The sequence below is a fragment of the Colossoma macropomum genome, unplaced genomic scaffold (assembly GCF_904425465.1).
Source record: "Colossoma macropomum unplaced genomic scaffold, Colossoma_macropomum, whole genome shotgun sequence".
NCBI lineage: Eukaryota > Metazoa > Chordata > Actinopteri > Characiformes > Serrasalmidae > Colossoma > Colossoma macropomum.
Window position 1 is genome coordinate 29,067,333 of NW_023494803.1, and position 16,031 is coordinate 29,083,363.

General features: G+C 36.9%; 2 protein-coding genes across 3 annotated transcripts; one reads left to right on the forward strand and one right to left on the reverse strand.

Annotated features, from left to right (window-relative positions):
• Window positions 1–1,842: 1,842 nt before the first annotated feature.
• On the reverse strand, window positions 1,843–5,209 carry LOC118824023 (gap junction epsilon-1 protein). 2 transcript variants are annotated; one of them, XM_036593918.1, is made up of 3 exons: window positions 5,111–5,196; window positions 2,355–2,537; window positions 1,843–2,238 (listed from the first exon to the last, which is right to left on the reverse strand). In XM_036593918.1, exons 1-3 carry the CDS (start codon window positions 5,132–5,134, stop codon window positions 1,843–1,845), a joined length of 603 nt encoding a protein of 200 aa, XP_036449811.1. In that variant the 5' UTR covers window positions 5,135–5,196. The 2 variants fall into 2 exon arrangements, 1 of the variants encoding a protein (XP_036449811.1); XR_005008566.1 differs by lacking the exons at window positions 1,843–2,238; window positions 2,355–2,537 and adding an exon at window positions 4,385–4,474 and having other exon boundaries at window positions 5,111–5,209.
• txlnbb (taxilin beta b) lies at window positions 5,118–10,343 on the forward strand. Its single transcript, XM_036593917.1, has 10 exons — window positions 5,118–5,212; window positions 6,411–6,663; window positions 6,739–6,830; window positions 6,991–7,161; window positions 8,218–8,412; window positions 8,607–8,726; window positions 8,853–8,927; window positions 9,013–9,105; window positions 9,291–9,386; window positions 9,601–10,343. The coding sequence occupies exons 2-10, from the start codon at window positions 6,426–6,428 to the stop codon at window positions 10,231–10,233; spliced, it is 1,713 nt and encodes a 570-aa protein (XP_036449810.1). The 5' UTR covers window positions 5,118–5,212; window positions 6,411–6,425; the 3' UTR covers window positions 10,234–10,343.
• The last annotated feature ends 5,688 nt before the right edge of the window (window positions 10,344–16,031 follow it).

Below are 16,031 nucleotides of genomic sequence, written 5' to 3' on the forward strand. Positions count from 1 at the left end.
TTGTCTTTTATGCACAGAGATTTCTTTGAAAATCTTTTCAAGAAATTATGCATGTAGAGAGTGAAAGACCTAAAATCCTTGCAATCTCTGGATGAAGAATGTTATTCTTAAAGTTTTTTCATTATCTTTGCACTTTTGGTGAGCCTCAACTCATCCTCGCCCATAAAGAACTAGTCCTTCCCTGGATGCTCCTTTTATATTCAAGCATGATCGCATCACTGGTTTAAGTTGTGAACATTTCAAAACCTTGCTGGTCTTAGACTGACCATATGCCAACTTTTTTGTAACATTTTGCAAGAATCAACTTTAATTTCAATGTATATTCACAAAAATATAAGGTAAAACATTAAATATCTTGTCTTTGTATTGTTTTAGGTCAAAGTTCTTTTATAAATCACTCTTTTCTTTGTTTATTTTACATATTTTACCTGCAGTCCAAACTTTTTTGGAATTGGGTTTGTAAAAGTAATCAAAAATTGATCAATTAGAATCCATTTTTTAGTAATCAACAAGATTTTCATTAATATTAATATTCAGTGCCTGATTATGTTTTCTAAGTAATCTATCCAACACCACCCACACACACACACACACACACATAATCATGTACTGTAATTACTTTTTTCTAGTGTCCAGTGTGAAAACAGATGGACAAGAGGTTTGATGTCTTTATAGGTTTCTCTTGCCATCAAATGAGTTGTCTGTTTGATTGTATACAGTTTTAAGGTGGAATTTTTATTAAATGTCTCAAAAGGGAAGTATTATCAGTATCTTGCATTAGACCTACAGAGGAAATCTAGTAGCATGATAAAATATTTTGGGACAAGAACAAAGTAATGTTTCTTTTCAGTGTTCACTTACAATATACTATAGATGGAATTTATATTTGTTGTCGGAGTGTTAAAAACACTGAGATCATGATAAAGTTAGTTACGAGAAGGATGTTTCATGTCATGTTTACATTATAACTGATAGATCATTTTATTTCAATTAGTTTGAATGTATTTATTGCATTTGATATATCACAAAGGTCTGATATATATCTTACATGAACATCATTCACAAATACTCAGAAATGTTTATTTATTGCCCATAAAGGCAGCTGATCTCTCTGTGATATTGAGTTCTTTGTTGTTGTTGTTCCTCTCTGATTACAAGATGTCCATTAGGAATGGGAAAAAAGGTATATTAAAGTTCTATGATAAGCATTTGTCAGCAATGCTCTTACCTCAAATTACTTACAAATAAAAGTTTAATAAGGAAAGCTGAGCAACACTTTTTTATTTAATATATTGCAACAACACTTTTAGAGTTTATAAAGTTTGCCTTATACTTTCTTCCACTGAAAATGCATAAAATAATCCGAATTAAAAAAAAAAACATCAACAAAACATCATGTTGCCCTTACACAGGCAACGTACTGAGTCCATCCCTAATACCTGTCTGTCACTGATGTTCAGTGTTCACAAAAACTCAGAAGCTATTTATGACACTAATTTAAAAATGTTTAATATTATGACACGCTCCAGCAACAGTACAGAAAAACCAAATTCCTTGACACTATAGGTCAGAAATGACAGGGATACACTTCAATAGATTTCTGTCAGTACAACAGAAAATACCTTAAAAGCTAAACATAGTTAAAAGCTTGTTAGTATTATGTAACCAAAGTAAGACTCAAGTGTGGTACATTTCACAGTCACATTCCATTCTACCTGAGATTAAATGCTTAATATGCTTCATGAGAAGTAATAGAACAACAGTTGGATGGATGTTTAACAGTCATCAAAATATGAAAAATTAAACATTTAACATGAAAGTTCACAAGATGGTTCAGAGCTGTCATTGGTTGCCCAAATAGCCGAACCTTCTGCAGAGGATTTCGAAAATCTCAGCAATACACAAAACCACAGTGATGATGGTGAATAAGTACATTGCACTGAGGAAGATAGTCTTTTCAAAATGCTCTGGGACCATACATTTGGTGAAGTTAAAGGCCTTTTCCAGTGGGCTGGCGTCACAGAAGTACAGAGGATGAACCAGAAATCCAAAGAGATGGCTCTGCAGCCAGAATGCTGCCACCTCCAGGATGATTCGCAAAAGAACAGAAATGATGTAAAAGACAGTGTAGATGGGTTTCTCAAGAATGTCCTCCTGGTCTATGTTTTTACAAGCTGCATAGAGATGGAACACAGCCCCTGGAACAAGAACTGTCACAAGCTGTAAAGCCCAAAATACCTGCAAAAGAACCATGCAAAAATGATTTGGTAGAAAATGTATAGTGTCTTCTACAATGTATTTTTGAATATGTGTATTTCTACCTTTTTCCCTTTGGTGTCTTAAAACGACCTTACCTGAGGTGTTATCGGTCGAAACTGGTTGTAACAAAAAAGGTTCAGCTCCCTCCTGTCAGGGTCACAGCTGAAGTGGAGAGCCTCATTGCCATAAACTGCAAATCCCAGAACCCCGAGGAAAAACATACGCACAGAGCCAAAGAATAGGGTGTGGAACTGACCAATCACAGTTGGTGGCCGGAGCTAACACAAACGTACAAACACAAAAACAAAACAACTTGGTACATATGTGTAATGGCCGAAAGACAAATGATTTGACTTGTCTGAAGGTTCCAACAAAATTACTGAAAATTTCTATTCATTCATCAAACACCAATTAAAAAAAAAGGAATCAAAGAAAATTTACAATAATAGAATCCATATGTGCGTGAAACTGAGTCAGTTTGATGCTATACCACCTCGATGACTTTGCAAGCAGATTCTCAATTATGCGACAAAATGTATAAAATAAAAATAGAGTAATAAACAACAAACAACTCATAGAAAATATGTGAAAAACAACAGACACATAGGCTTTGGCTTACTTACAAATCCCTCATAGAAGTTCTTTATGTAGTTTAATGACATGATTTTGCCTTTGCTCTTTAGGTTCAACTACACTGTGGTGCTTGGCCCACATTGCCGAGCTGTGGCTTCTGTACAGACCCAGCTAAAACTCTGTTGCTCCGGGTGACCTTTGCATTGGAGAAAAGCCCCTGTCAATGCATATTTCCCTTTCATCTGTAGTTCCTACATCGATTTACTCACGAGGTACAAAAAAGACAACAAAAAGGCATAAACAAAAGGGCTGGACATGTGGTCCACACATAATCCCCATTCAACACCGTCAGCAAAAAACCGGTCCCTTTGCACAACACCATGCATGATGAGGGGAAACAGACTACAAAAATACAATGTATCTGTAGCATTATAGTAAAACTAAAGAAATCAGGCTAAAGACTGAAGTGTCAGATGCTTGTATCTCTAGCACAGCAATGTGAGAAATAAAATAACACTTTCATTTTTTGGTCTGGAAATAAACTTGTTATCTCCACTCACATGCTATGCAAATGGCCCTTGTTATGTATAAAATTGTGTATCTGTTCTTTAAAGCTATTTATGATGAGGCCAGATGGCTGTCAATAACAGAACATAAATCCATCAGTCAGAAAATCAGCAGTCTTTTTTATAGCTTAAGTGCTTTTCTCAAAGTGAACATACCAGCCCGAGTCCAGGTGGAGAGTTATTTGGCCTTCCCATTCAGCCGTAGATCCCCATAATACATCCGAGAAAATTTGAGAGCCAATAAAAGTCAAAGTTTGTTCTTTTTCCTACACTCCGATGTCAGCTTAAGGTTCCATAAGTGATGCTGCCATGCTCATCCGTGATCTGATATCGAAGTGATGGAGTCTATTGTCTGGTGTTTTAACGTAGGTTTCACAGACCACAGGCACATCCATACAAGCACAGGTCCGCACTGTGAAAGCATCCCACTCTGAGAGAGGGGTGATATACGCTTCATCAAAAGGTCTTTTCACACAGAAGCTAATGCTGTGTTAGTGAAAACGCTAACAATGACAGCACTTTAGTGGTTGGTATCAATGTCAGCATTTCAGGGTGATCGGGAATGTACATTTAGTATTTTACACATATTACAAACGTTATAAATAATTACATCATCATTTTATGCTTTAAATTTGTCTTAATAATGGTATCAAACGTAAAGGTAATGGCTCTGGATGCAAAACCTTCTAAGCAGACATATTCTGGATCAGTATCAGGTTAATTAAAGCATCATTAAAGCAACATAAATCTGTAATTACATTTAGCTTAATAAGCCATGTTATAGGAGGGTGTTATTTGTGCTTGTGAATGAGGATTACAGTGGCCGAAGCACAGAATATACATTTTACAAGAATTATGCTTTTTGAGCCATATTAAAGTCAACATAAATTGGAATAGATTGCATTTTTCTTTTGTACCAATTACGTATTTCCAAGCGAAACATGATATGAGGGAGGGTCTCTGAGCTGGCTGAGTATGTTACTCACTGATAGACGGGGTGTAGTAGGAGGAGGAGGTGAAACATGATATTATTAGTTAATATTATTCTCCCTGCCTACTGGAACATGGTGACGAGCCTAAAAGAAGACAAGGACAAGGCGAGAGAAAGTCATTACATTTTGCAGATTACAAAAGATTAAAAATTTTGGCTTTGAAACTATATGGCATAATAACCCATGCTTAATGTGACATGAACTAACACGATCAAAAAAAAATATCAATTTTTATTTCAGGTTGACTTTAAAGGCTCCAGAACCACTATTTTCACATTTATAATACTCTAGAAAAACAAGAACCTGTGTGGAGGGACATGTTTTAGTAACAGTTAACACTGTCAGCCTCAGCACAATTAAACAAATAACAGTTTGCCACTGTCCATGCTGTTACTCAGCAACTATATAAACATCAGAACAGATTATATTGGTGCCTCTTGTTATGGCTAGGAACACAGTGTCATCATTACTGCTATCAGTACTAATCGCTTCAATAATCAATTGGTCTGGGTTTTTTTTCTGAAAATGCTGGGTAAAAGCACTTGCAGAAAAAAAGTAAAAAGCTCTGGGGTAACATGAATAAACTATGTTCTTATTTAATAGAACTTTAAAACAAGAAACCTTTATACAAGTCACTGAATTAACATATAGCAAGAGTCTTGATTGTTGGAGTGGCCTCACTCTTGGGTGTTCTATAGTGGGTTTGAATAAGTCCCCTACCAGATTATTTTGAGGTCTGCCCATCACAGCTGCTGTCTTTGCAGGAGCAGCCACACAGAGCCCCTCTCCACTCCTCTTCTGTCTCCTTCACTGTTGCTGTCGGTAAGTGCTGGCTGATTTCTTTTCTGAACTCAAGTTACTCAGTAACACTGTATATAATACAGGTTTTCTAAGTACACATTACTTTTACTGGTTCTTATTGATGTCTGTCTTTAATGGATTGTATTGCTCCACAGTCTAAGCATGGACAGAGTGAAAAGCATGTCTGCATGTAGGATTGTATGCCATGCTTATCTACTAAATGTTTTAAGAATATGTTACCAAGCAAAAAGGCTCATGCAGAGCTCCAGAAAGGAGCAGTGTCTTAAAAATGAAAAATTTCTGATGTCCAGATCATCTGATGAGCAAACGTTAACATTAAAAAACTAACAGCTTTAAGAAAACAAACATCAATGAAATAACAGGACAAAAACTAAAAACAGCTTTTTCTAAATGCAACACATCAGGAAAGAAATCACTGATATCAAAAGAAATATTCTTGAGATTAATGAATAAGTTGACCATATTAAGAAGCTCCTAAAATAGACCACTGGCCTAGAACAGGTGCCATGTGCCATGTGTGTGAAGGGGGGTGATCAGCTTGGACAGAGGCTAAATTTAACCAGATGAACAGTGGAAATAAGCAGTGTAGCTCCAAGGGTAAACAACCTCAAAGAGTAGGCCTGTAACTTATATACCTTAAACAGAAATTACTGCTACGTGTAGGCCAGTTTTTGTTCTACAACAAAGGAACTCCTTTAAGTAGCAACAGGACCTTAATACATCCCTTCTACAGACTGCCTGTTAGTGAACTCAAAGCTAATCCTGGGAAGGCTGTGCATGGGCTTTTAAAATGTTCTCACATACTATTACAGAAATAATTATTTAAAAAGCCTTAATTTAACAATGCGACCCACTGCACTGGTACAAGGCCTTACCTATTTTGTAGCAAAGTGACTAATATAAATAAGTAAGGAGAAGGAAAATAAATAAGCAGAAGGAAACATAGCTCTGGATCTTTCTAGTCAAAAGAAAATATTACATAAAAAACAAAGAAATTTAAATTAAGTGTTAAATGCTATGTTAAACATAAAGTATTAGTTCATTTAAATATGTGAAACTGCAGAATAAGACACAGGGAACACGCAGAAAATTCTGTTACCTCTTATGAACTAACATTTTTTTAATTAATTCAAGAATTACCAACTTAACAATAAATGAAATAGGTGGAACAATAAGCATATCTTTTATATCTTCTCAGTTATATCTCCTAAGAATGGAGAGCTGTAGCCAACTTGCAGAAGTACAGGCCCCTAACAGCGTCCCCATGGCGGATGTCACCCCAGACCTCACTGAGGACCTGAGTAAGCAATTAGAAGACATCATCAGTACCTATCAGGAAGCTGAGAAGCCAGCAGAGTCTGAGGAGCTGGAGGAAGAGGCCCTCACAGACTTAAAAGAGTCTGGCAAGGCCAAAGATCAGAAGCTAGAAAAGAAAATGCTCAAAAGCCTCGGTCAGTATAAACAGAAAGAAATCCCCAATTTCCCTTGCTGACAAGGATTTCCACTAACAAGCATTTCTATTGCAGGCAAGGAAGCCATGCTCCTTATGCAAAGCCTGAACAAGCTTGGTACTCCAGAACAGAAACTGGAAGCCCTCATCAAGAAGCATGCTGAGTTGGTGAGTATCAGTACCTATAAGCCATGAACTGTGATGTGGCTTTTGTGCTCTTGAAAATGGGAACAAAATGAACAATTATGAGATTAAACTGCACTGAGAATGATCTCTTTGGAGAAGAGGTTGAAGATATAACCTGTGTGTGTATCTGTGCCATCTGTAGCTGGAAGAACATCGCTCAGAGCAGAAGCAGTTGAAAATGCTACAGAAGAAATTGCTGCAGGTGATGAAGGAGAAAGACCAGCTGCAGAGTGAACACAGCAGAGCAGTATTGGCCCGCAGCAAACTCGAGGGGCTCTGCAGGGAGCTGCAGAGACACAACAAGACTCTCAAGGTATTATCCTTCTATCTATCCGACTATGGTCCTCAACAGAGGTGGGTAGAGCAGCCTACATCCATAAATAGATAGTAAAAGTCCATACATAACAAATATACTGTTACTTCAGTAAAACTAGGAGTAGAAGAAAAAATGATCAACCAAAAAATAAATAAATGAAAAACTTGAGTAGGAGTGAAGTGTCAGGCCAACAGAATACTTGAGTACTGAGTTCTTGAATAAACTGCAGTAGAAATTCATTGTGTATCCAGAATCTTTCAAGATAGAAACAGAAGATTATTAGGTGTTACTTTTTGTCAATCATAACATGCTAAAGCCGCAAAGTGAGATGTGAGCAACACCAAAACAGCATAGGTGCTGTCATGAACAGGAGAGAATGATTTTAAATTACAAAGGAAAGTCTGTAACTCAATGGGAAGTGAAACAGAATAAAATATTCCTTTTACAAATATACACTACCATTCAAAAGTTTGGAATCACTTTTCATATTAATAATAGTTATTACTTTTGTTAGCAATGTACTGAAATCCTGTAAGCTAGACACCGTAAAGTATTTTATATTTATTTAATATTCAACATTTTTTTGGGAACACCAAAAACAATTAAATGATTATTACATTACTTGAGGAGTTATCTGCCTGAGATTCAAACACATTTCAAATATGAGGAAATCTCAAAGTTCATTTTAATATAACATCACTTTCAATGTTATGCAACTTTCTCAGTCATTATGGAAACATATACTGCTCTGTTCATCAATCTGGATAGAAATACAAATCTATCAACATTTCATTTGAGTACACAGTAATTGTAACTTGTTATTGCCCACTGAGAGAGTGGGGGACGAGGCGACGCTAGTTGAGAGAAAAGAGAACTCTGCTTATGTACAGTGTAGCTGTGACCAACAACAGATGGAAAATAAAGCACCACAACTTGTGCAGAAGCGGTGAATGCTACCAGTACATTAAAACTTTATTTAGCCTTTCCAGTAATGGTGTATGTTAAGTGTGAAAATGTAGTGATGAATATTGACATATAGAACATCTTTTTCAGGAGGAGACACTTCAACGATGCCGTGAAGATGACCTGAAGAGGAAGGAGATCACCACTCATTTCCAGAACACTCTTACAGACATTCAGGCCCAGATTGAAGAGCACAGCAATCGTAACAACAAGCTATGCCAGGAGAACAGTGACCTAGCTGAGAAACTCAAGGGCCTCATTGCTAAATATGACCAGCGAGAGGCGGTATGAGACCATTAAAGCATGGTGATGGTTACTGTTGGGACTTTAAGCATGTATGTTTATTTCCCTTAAACTGTGTGCATTTACATTTGTTACTTATCTTTGATGCAGTTGGTTCTAACTATAAATTTACATTACATGCAAGTTAAAGCCCTTACAGAAATGCAAAGATATAGGTTTGGCTCTGGCTTTTGCAGAATCTTGAAAAGGTGTTCAAGCACAGAGACTTACAGCAGAAGTTGCTGGAGACAAAACTTGCTCAGGCAAATGCAATGCTGAAAGATGCTGAAGAGAAGCACAAGCTGGAGAGAGCACATGTGAGTTTTGTGGTTTCAGTACATACAGCTTCAGAAAGAACCCAAAACTTTGCATTTCGCTATGTGTTACATTAACTATCTAATTTAATCTAACCCTGACCTGTTCCTCTGTTTTTTCATGCACAGCTACTGAAACAAGCTGCTGAGGCTAAACTACAAGTGACGCTTATGAAAGAGCAAGAAAATGACATGAAGACCCAGGTAAAATACTATCAAATATTATGCTTTTCCAGCTGTTTATAAATCACTGTTTTTTGAGGTTATCAAACCATACCTCTCTCTACAGCTTGCACTGTATTCTGAGAAGTTTGATGAATTCAAAGGAACTGTGTCACAGAGCAGTGGTGTGTATGCCAGCTTCAAGCAAGACATAGAAAAAGTAGGTACATTGCTTAACAAAGATTAGAGAAGATTAATTTAGATGGACAGGTTACACTGCTAAGTAAATTAGCCTAATTTCTTCCAATGTGGTACTATAACATGTAACAAAAATCATTCAGCACTAGTACGATTTACAGTTACAGTTACTTATAAAGATTTAAAACCATGGAATCATATTTGCAGATGTCAAAGAAGATGAAGAAGCTTGAGAAGGAGGCCAACGCATGGAAATCACGCTTTGAAGGCTGCAATAAAGCTCTTGTTGAAATGGTTGCAGATGTAAGGAACTCATTTCACATTTCAAACATCTATAATGGTACTACAAAATTGTAAAAGGGTACCCAACTGCATCCAGCTGAAAATATCAGATGGCAGTTTTGTAAATCATTTTTTCATGATGAAAAAGTATTTTCAAAATACAACTACCATTTTTTCAGCCCGCATGAGTAAATTCTATTCACCATCTACTGTTGTTTATTCTAACCTTTTGTAGAAAGTGCTGAAAGAGAAAGAGTTTGAGCTTTTTACTTTGAAGACCCAAAAACTGGAGAAGCTCTGCAGGGCACTGCAGGATGAGAGAAAGAGCCTCTATGAGAAGCTACAGGAGAACCGGCTGCCTGAAGTTGATGCTGACAACCTGGAAACCCAGGAGCACGGAGGTGAGAAAGACATCCTGGAGACCCAACAGCCTAGTGGCCAGGCAAGCGGCCTGGAGACCCAACAACCTGAAGCTGCAGAAGACACAGAAACCAAAGAAGAGGTAGCAGAGAAAACAAAAACAAACCCTCAGGAACCGAGGACCTCTGAAGAAACACTTAATGAGCCCACTACTGCTACATCACTTCTTACTAAAGAGCTAGGTAATCTGAAGGCTGAAAAGGCCAGACTTCAAGAGGTAGCGGCAAGTTTTAAAATCTCGCACATCCCTGCGCAGGCTGTTCTCTCTGGAGAGGCCAGCAAGCTTTCAGAACACTCAGAGAGCACAGACTCTGTACAGGAGACCCAAGACCTTATAGAGGCCAGTACTGATCTGGAGTTTTATCTCAATCAAGAGATCCCCTCCACAGAAACATGGTCCGATGAAAATCAAGAGATCAGAAACAAAGAAATGGAGACAGTTGACTGAAAATATTGTATACCAATAAATTGTTATACAATTTTTCATAAAATTTGTTTTACACAACATGTTGAACATGTCACAATTTAACAAATAAACATGATGTCCAAGTTGCTTCAGCTCCACGAATAAAGTGCCTTGAGTATAATTTTCTTGGTATAGACTTCTTTTAGTTTCAATCCACCTGCAATTCACCATAACAAAACTAGTCTAGACAATTTTAGCACCTACAAATTGATTTCCATATGTCCTCTCAGCAGTCTATCTGTTTTTGTGGGCCTGAGGACCCAGTAGTGGAAACTGTTAATTAAAGAACCTTAATTATCTTAACAAGAATGTGAGCGTGTATGAAGTATAACTTAGCTTAATTAATCTGGAGTGAATTCACAAAGGCTGCTCAGGAAAGGACGTATGTCACACTACCTGAAGTGTCCTACATGAACAAGTTATTCCTGTTGTGCCCCAACACTTTTTGAGTTCACATTGTTTATTTTGAAAAAGAATCTCCACTCTCCCTAACCGCACAAACAACAGGACAGTCAAATTTTCAGCTTTCACATTTTCTCCAAAAGTGAAACTTTTTAGTCAACTGCAAATCAAAATACATTTTTTGCCTTTTCTACCTTGATAGTGTGTGTGGGGACAATTCATTATATCATTTAAAAGACAAAATCCCATCAATCACAGAGAAAAAAAATGCTCAGCTGGCTTAGAGACCCTCTAGGCTAGGAAATATGTTTCACTCAGAAAAACGTCACACTACAGAAAGAAAATGCATTGAGATTTCTGATTTATGTTAGTTCGTACATTGTCCTTACTGCAATGAACAAACTGATATGCACTTGGTTACAGTTTGATACTGCTCTATGTGAAATTTATTTTATGTCAGTTACAGTATTTCTTACTGCTACATTGCTAACCTAGGATTACATTTTCTTCAGAGATTTTTTAAGATTTTAAGATTTTTCGCCTACTATTTCTGTAGGTGTGGTGCTACCTCTTTGTATTGTGTCATCAGCAGAAAAAAAACACAGGAGTGGCCATGATTCTGTTATAACAAGGACGTTTTATTAAACTAACAGAAAAGGATACATACAGGACACCAAACTCGAGGGGGAGGTCACCTCTAGCCACCTGCTTCACCCCGACAGTGACCCCCCTACACACATCAAACTCCCAACTAAACCCACATCCTGACACATAATAACACAATAAACACTTACATACAACTAACAACAGCCAACGCTAAACAACATAAAGTCCCTTTGTTGTAGGGCGTGCACTACCATGAATCTCTGCATGTGGTTATCTGCCTAGCGCCTACCAGCAGCAGAGCGCTACAATATGTCACAGGATGCTTTAGCTGCCAAGTGAAATTTGTAATAATATGTCAGAGAAAATGTCTTTTTTGTATTCATATTTCTTAGTGTTGCTATCTTACTGTTGCGCCAGCTGTCTTCTTAGCAAGCTGGCATCTCAATGTTGCTGACAGCAAGGACTGCAAAGCATTTTCCAAATGAAGGGATAATAAATAGTAGGGATGCACTGATACTGATAATGGTATGATACTCATACTCATGAAAACAGACACAGTCTGCTGCTGCGCAAATGAACGAATTACTCAAGCTGGCAGAGAACGAGGGTCTGCTCACACAGCAAGTATTTTGGATACTGTGGTGGTCAGACACAAAGTTGTTGGTCAGTTTAAACATTCTGCCTTGGCAAATTTCTGCCAGGAATATGCTCTGTGATTCCCGCATGCTTTTAAACACACTAACACAATCACAACCACTTCCCCAATATGGGTGGAGACTAACAAAATGGTAAGAAAAATCTACATTTGTTTTACAAAAGTTTGTACATGGCGATTTTACTGTGTTTGACTGAATAGAGTTGGGAGGTATAAACATTTATAAGATGATTTTTTAAACTGTCTTCGTACTGTAAAATAGACTGTAGAGAGATCATATTGTCCTACCATGTATATCACCGCCTGGTTTTAGTGTCAGTGCACACGTTGGTAGTTAGCAAGGCTGATGTGGTTCTGCTTTTCAGCATGCTCAGTACTTGGTGCGCAGCGTGTTATTTTGAATGAAACAGCTTTAATGATAATTACCCATACACAGAGCTGTCTGTCTATGTCTGTCTTCAACTACAGCTCAACCAGCCAATCAAGTAACTCCAACAAGACATAAAACAAGAAAAGTGAACTCTTTGGATGCTTTAGCCTCAGATGTGATTCCTGCTGTCACTGTGCTACAGAGACTGTTGTTGAAAGAGACAGATGAGGAGCATAGGATCAAAACTATGAAATGTACTTTGCTTACAGCTGTACAGAAGCGTTTTTCTGACGTGGAACAAAACACACTCTTCTCCACTGCAATGCTACTCAATCCAATGTATTAGCGTACCTAGCTAAAGCACGTTATTTACTTAAAAACTTGTGCTCATACTTGAAAAAAATAGCCCAGATTCATCACTAATATATAGCTGTTGGCAAATCCTGGATGAACCACAAAGGTAAAAGTTTGCATCTGCATAACTGTCTAAATAAATGATTGACTTCATTATTACCCTATAAGAGAGACATAAGAGAGACACTGTGCTGATAAAGTGGAATGGCAATGTAGTTCAACTGTTTCTAAACTGAAAGAGTATTTTTGGCATTCATTTTGTGCATAGTCCATCAAATTGAATTTGGCCTTTTCTTTTTATCATCTGAATATTTGTCCATTAAACCCCCAGTATGGGATCGTTGTTGCCCTGCACTAAGCTTGTAGTCACAGGATCCTTCAGTTTCTAGATCAACCGCTAGGTGAAAATACATTTGCCGTTTCTGGACTGTGAAGCAATTAAGTAAATTGTTTTCCCAAACACTTGTCGCTATAAAGACAGCTAATTTTCTAGGCCAATTACTTTTTAAGTAACTGATTTAGCTGAAATCAGCCTACATTTTCCAAACTGCCAGCTGGCTAAAAGGACAATGGCCTCATTCACCATCCATTCTTCTTAAAACCCACTTACACGGTTTTCACGAAGTTTTCACCAATGTTTTCTTGTTTGGGATTTGTTCTTAGGTAAGAACAGAACCTATGCATACTCACGATTCCGCGGTTTAAGAACATGTCATTAATCTGACATAAACTTGTTCTTAGGATCTTTCTCAAGAACAAATTTAAGAAAAAACTTGAGAAAATATTGGTATATGGCTTACTCTTTACGTAGTGAACCACATAAATCATTAAATGACAGCTTCCACACCAAAATAGTGCATTACATGTCTAACAGAAAGCCATTTAAATTCAGCCATATGTTGCATGACCCAACATTTACTTCAGTATTTGGATGTAGACACACATTATGATTTATGTAGTAATAGGGATTATTTATGTAATCTAGGGAGTAGGGAGCCATTTGAGATTGAACCTGTGTTTTTGTTGTCTTGATTGTGACTTCTCACACCATATACTGTTATTCCTTTATTGCATAATATTTTTTAGTGCATAACCATATTTTATTAAATAAAGGGACAGAGGAACATAATGATATAAAAGAACAATTCACTTTCTACTAATGTAAGACTGAATACACTGCCGCTAATTAATAATCAGACGAAGCTTTTTACATTAGCCATATTATATTAGCCATATTATAGTATGGTATGTTAGATGTATTTGGTTTATCACTGATAAAAACATCACCGATACTAACTTGCTCCCTATCTGGAATAATTGTATAATGTGCTGGTCCTACCTTGTAGAAATGTTCTGCTGTAGCATATATTTAGAGGCTGCTCTCTACATAAAACTATAGGTAATATGTTTTGATAGCCTAAATCACCTTATCAGAATATTGCTGTTGTCGGAAGAAAACCTTGTATCTCCAAAATGATAACGGTACAGGAGAAAGAAAAAACCTACTTTACTTTTAATGTAAGTCAATGGAACAAGTCGTTTTTTCAAGTAATTTTCGGTCATTTCTTTTAGTCCCACTCATCATGAAATTTACAGACAATGTAAAGGCCAAAGGGTATTTTCAAATTATGTCAAAAACTGAAAAACATCAAAAATGGAGATACAAGGTTTTCTTCTGACAACAGCGATATGCAACCAGCATTAAACATATAGGTAGGTTATTCTGACATACCATCAACCATCACCGTCTGGTATGGCAGCGCCACTGCTGCTGAACGTAAGGCCCTGCAGGTGGTGAAAACTGCCCAGCACAGCACGTCAGAGGAAAGCCAAAAACATCTCCTCTGACCCCACACATCCCTGCCACTCCCTGTTTCAACCTCTGCCATCCAGAAAGAGGTACTGGAACACCTGAGCCACAACCAGATTCAAGAAGAGTTTCACCTGCGAGCTGTTAAACTGGCCACATCAGCAACACCAACCAGGACGTAAATACACACACTACAGACTATTACTGATCTAAACCCTCATCCTCTCAGTTTACTCTGTGTATTTACACACTGAGCTCCACTAGCTCATGGGACGGTATGTACATTGCACTTTCACTGGAACTCTCTATACATGAATATTTAAGCTATATACTCATTATACTTCAACATTATACTGTTAGTACTATACTGTACATTATACTGTTAGTTTGTACTATATTCCATTTATGCTAATAGATCCCCCTAAATCTTAAAAACTGTACCTTTAGCGTGTTTAATGTCAGAGTGAACTACAAGCACTGCAAATGGTTTCAACCAATCACTTTCCCTCTTTCACTTTGGTGTTACTGTGGATATTGTTACAAAACAACAACAAATAAAATGGGTAGCATGTGCAAACGAATACAAGAAGGAGCATTTTATTGTGAATAAAAATGTACTATGTTTTTCACAGTAGCCCTCACTTGAAAGTCCTATTGGTTTTCTACATCAGTTTGCAAAACGAAGAAAAGAGCAAAATAATACATAATACTGGCAATATCTTATGCTAAAAGATGTAGTAAAATATCTAATGAAATATGTATTAATATTACAAAGAGCATTACTAAATACTAGCAATACTGGTGCCACAGCAATACTAAACAGTACTATGAATGAAAGTACCTGTGACAAGCTGTAAGTCCTGATCAGTCGAGAACTAGAAGCAGCAGATGGATGGCTGTAAGAACAAAAACATTTGGTAAAGGTTTAAAATGCTAAATGGTAAAGATGTTGCTTCCATACCGGAGAAATGTTTTTTTTCCAGGCATCTTTTAGGGTAAGGTGGTCAGCGAGAATCAGAGTGGACAAAGCACACAAGATCTTACTTATGTGAAGTAAGTGTTACTTACTTCAGAAAAAGTAAAAATACTCTTGGTTAAATATTACTTGGATAAAAATATTCAGTCAACGTTTGTACTTGTAAATGTGGTGAATACTTTCTGTTACGAAGACCTGCATGGCTACAGACATGAACACTTAACTCTAATGTCTGCAGCCACACAGGTCTCTTTAACAGAAAACATTCATTAAAATAACCTAACTGCATTAACTCAACCGAAAATCAAAATAGAACTTTGCCTTTGTTAATTCAAGTTGATCTTTTTTACTACGTTAATTTATCTTGTTAACGTCCATTGTCATACTAAGCACAATTCATCACACGGAAATAAATAAATAAATAACACTGTTTCAATGCATTATGTTTTCTAATTAGCACTGACTTCAAAAACAAAAACTTTTGTAAGTAAAAACATAAATAGAATAGCTTTACTTTAGCTCAAGTAATATTTTATTAAGAGAGTTTCTACTTAAGATCAGACTTTTTGTACTTTGTTTACTCCTGGTTAGAAGGCTCTTGTAGCTG

Coding starts and splice junctions, on each gene's coding strand:
- LOC118824023 (XM_036593918.1), bottom strand. CDS start 5,134: ATGGGCAGACCTCAAAATAATCTG. Junction 2,538..5,110: donor GCAGACCTCAAAATAATCTG/GTAGGGGACTTA, acceptor CGTTTGTGTTAG/CTCCGGCCACCAACTGTGAT. Junction 2,239..2,354: donor TTCGACCGATAACACCTCAG/GTAAGGTCGTTT, acceptor GTTCTTTTGCAG/GTATTTTGGGCTTTACAGCT.
- txlnbb (XM_036593917.1), top strand. CDS start 6,426: ATGGAGAGCTGTAGCCAACTTGCAGAAGTACAGGCCCCTAACAGCGTC. Junction 7,162..8,217: donor GACACAACAAGACTCTCAAG/GTATTATCCTTC, acceptor CATCTTTTTCAG/GAGGAGACACTTCAACGATG. Junction 8,928..9,012: donor AAAATGACATGAAGACCCAG/GTAAAATACTAT, acceptor CTCTCTCTACAG/CTTGCACTGTATTCTGAGAA.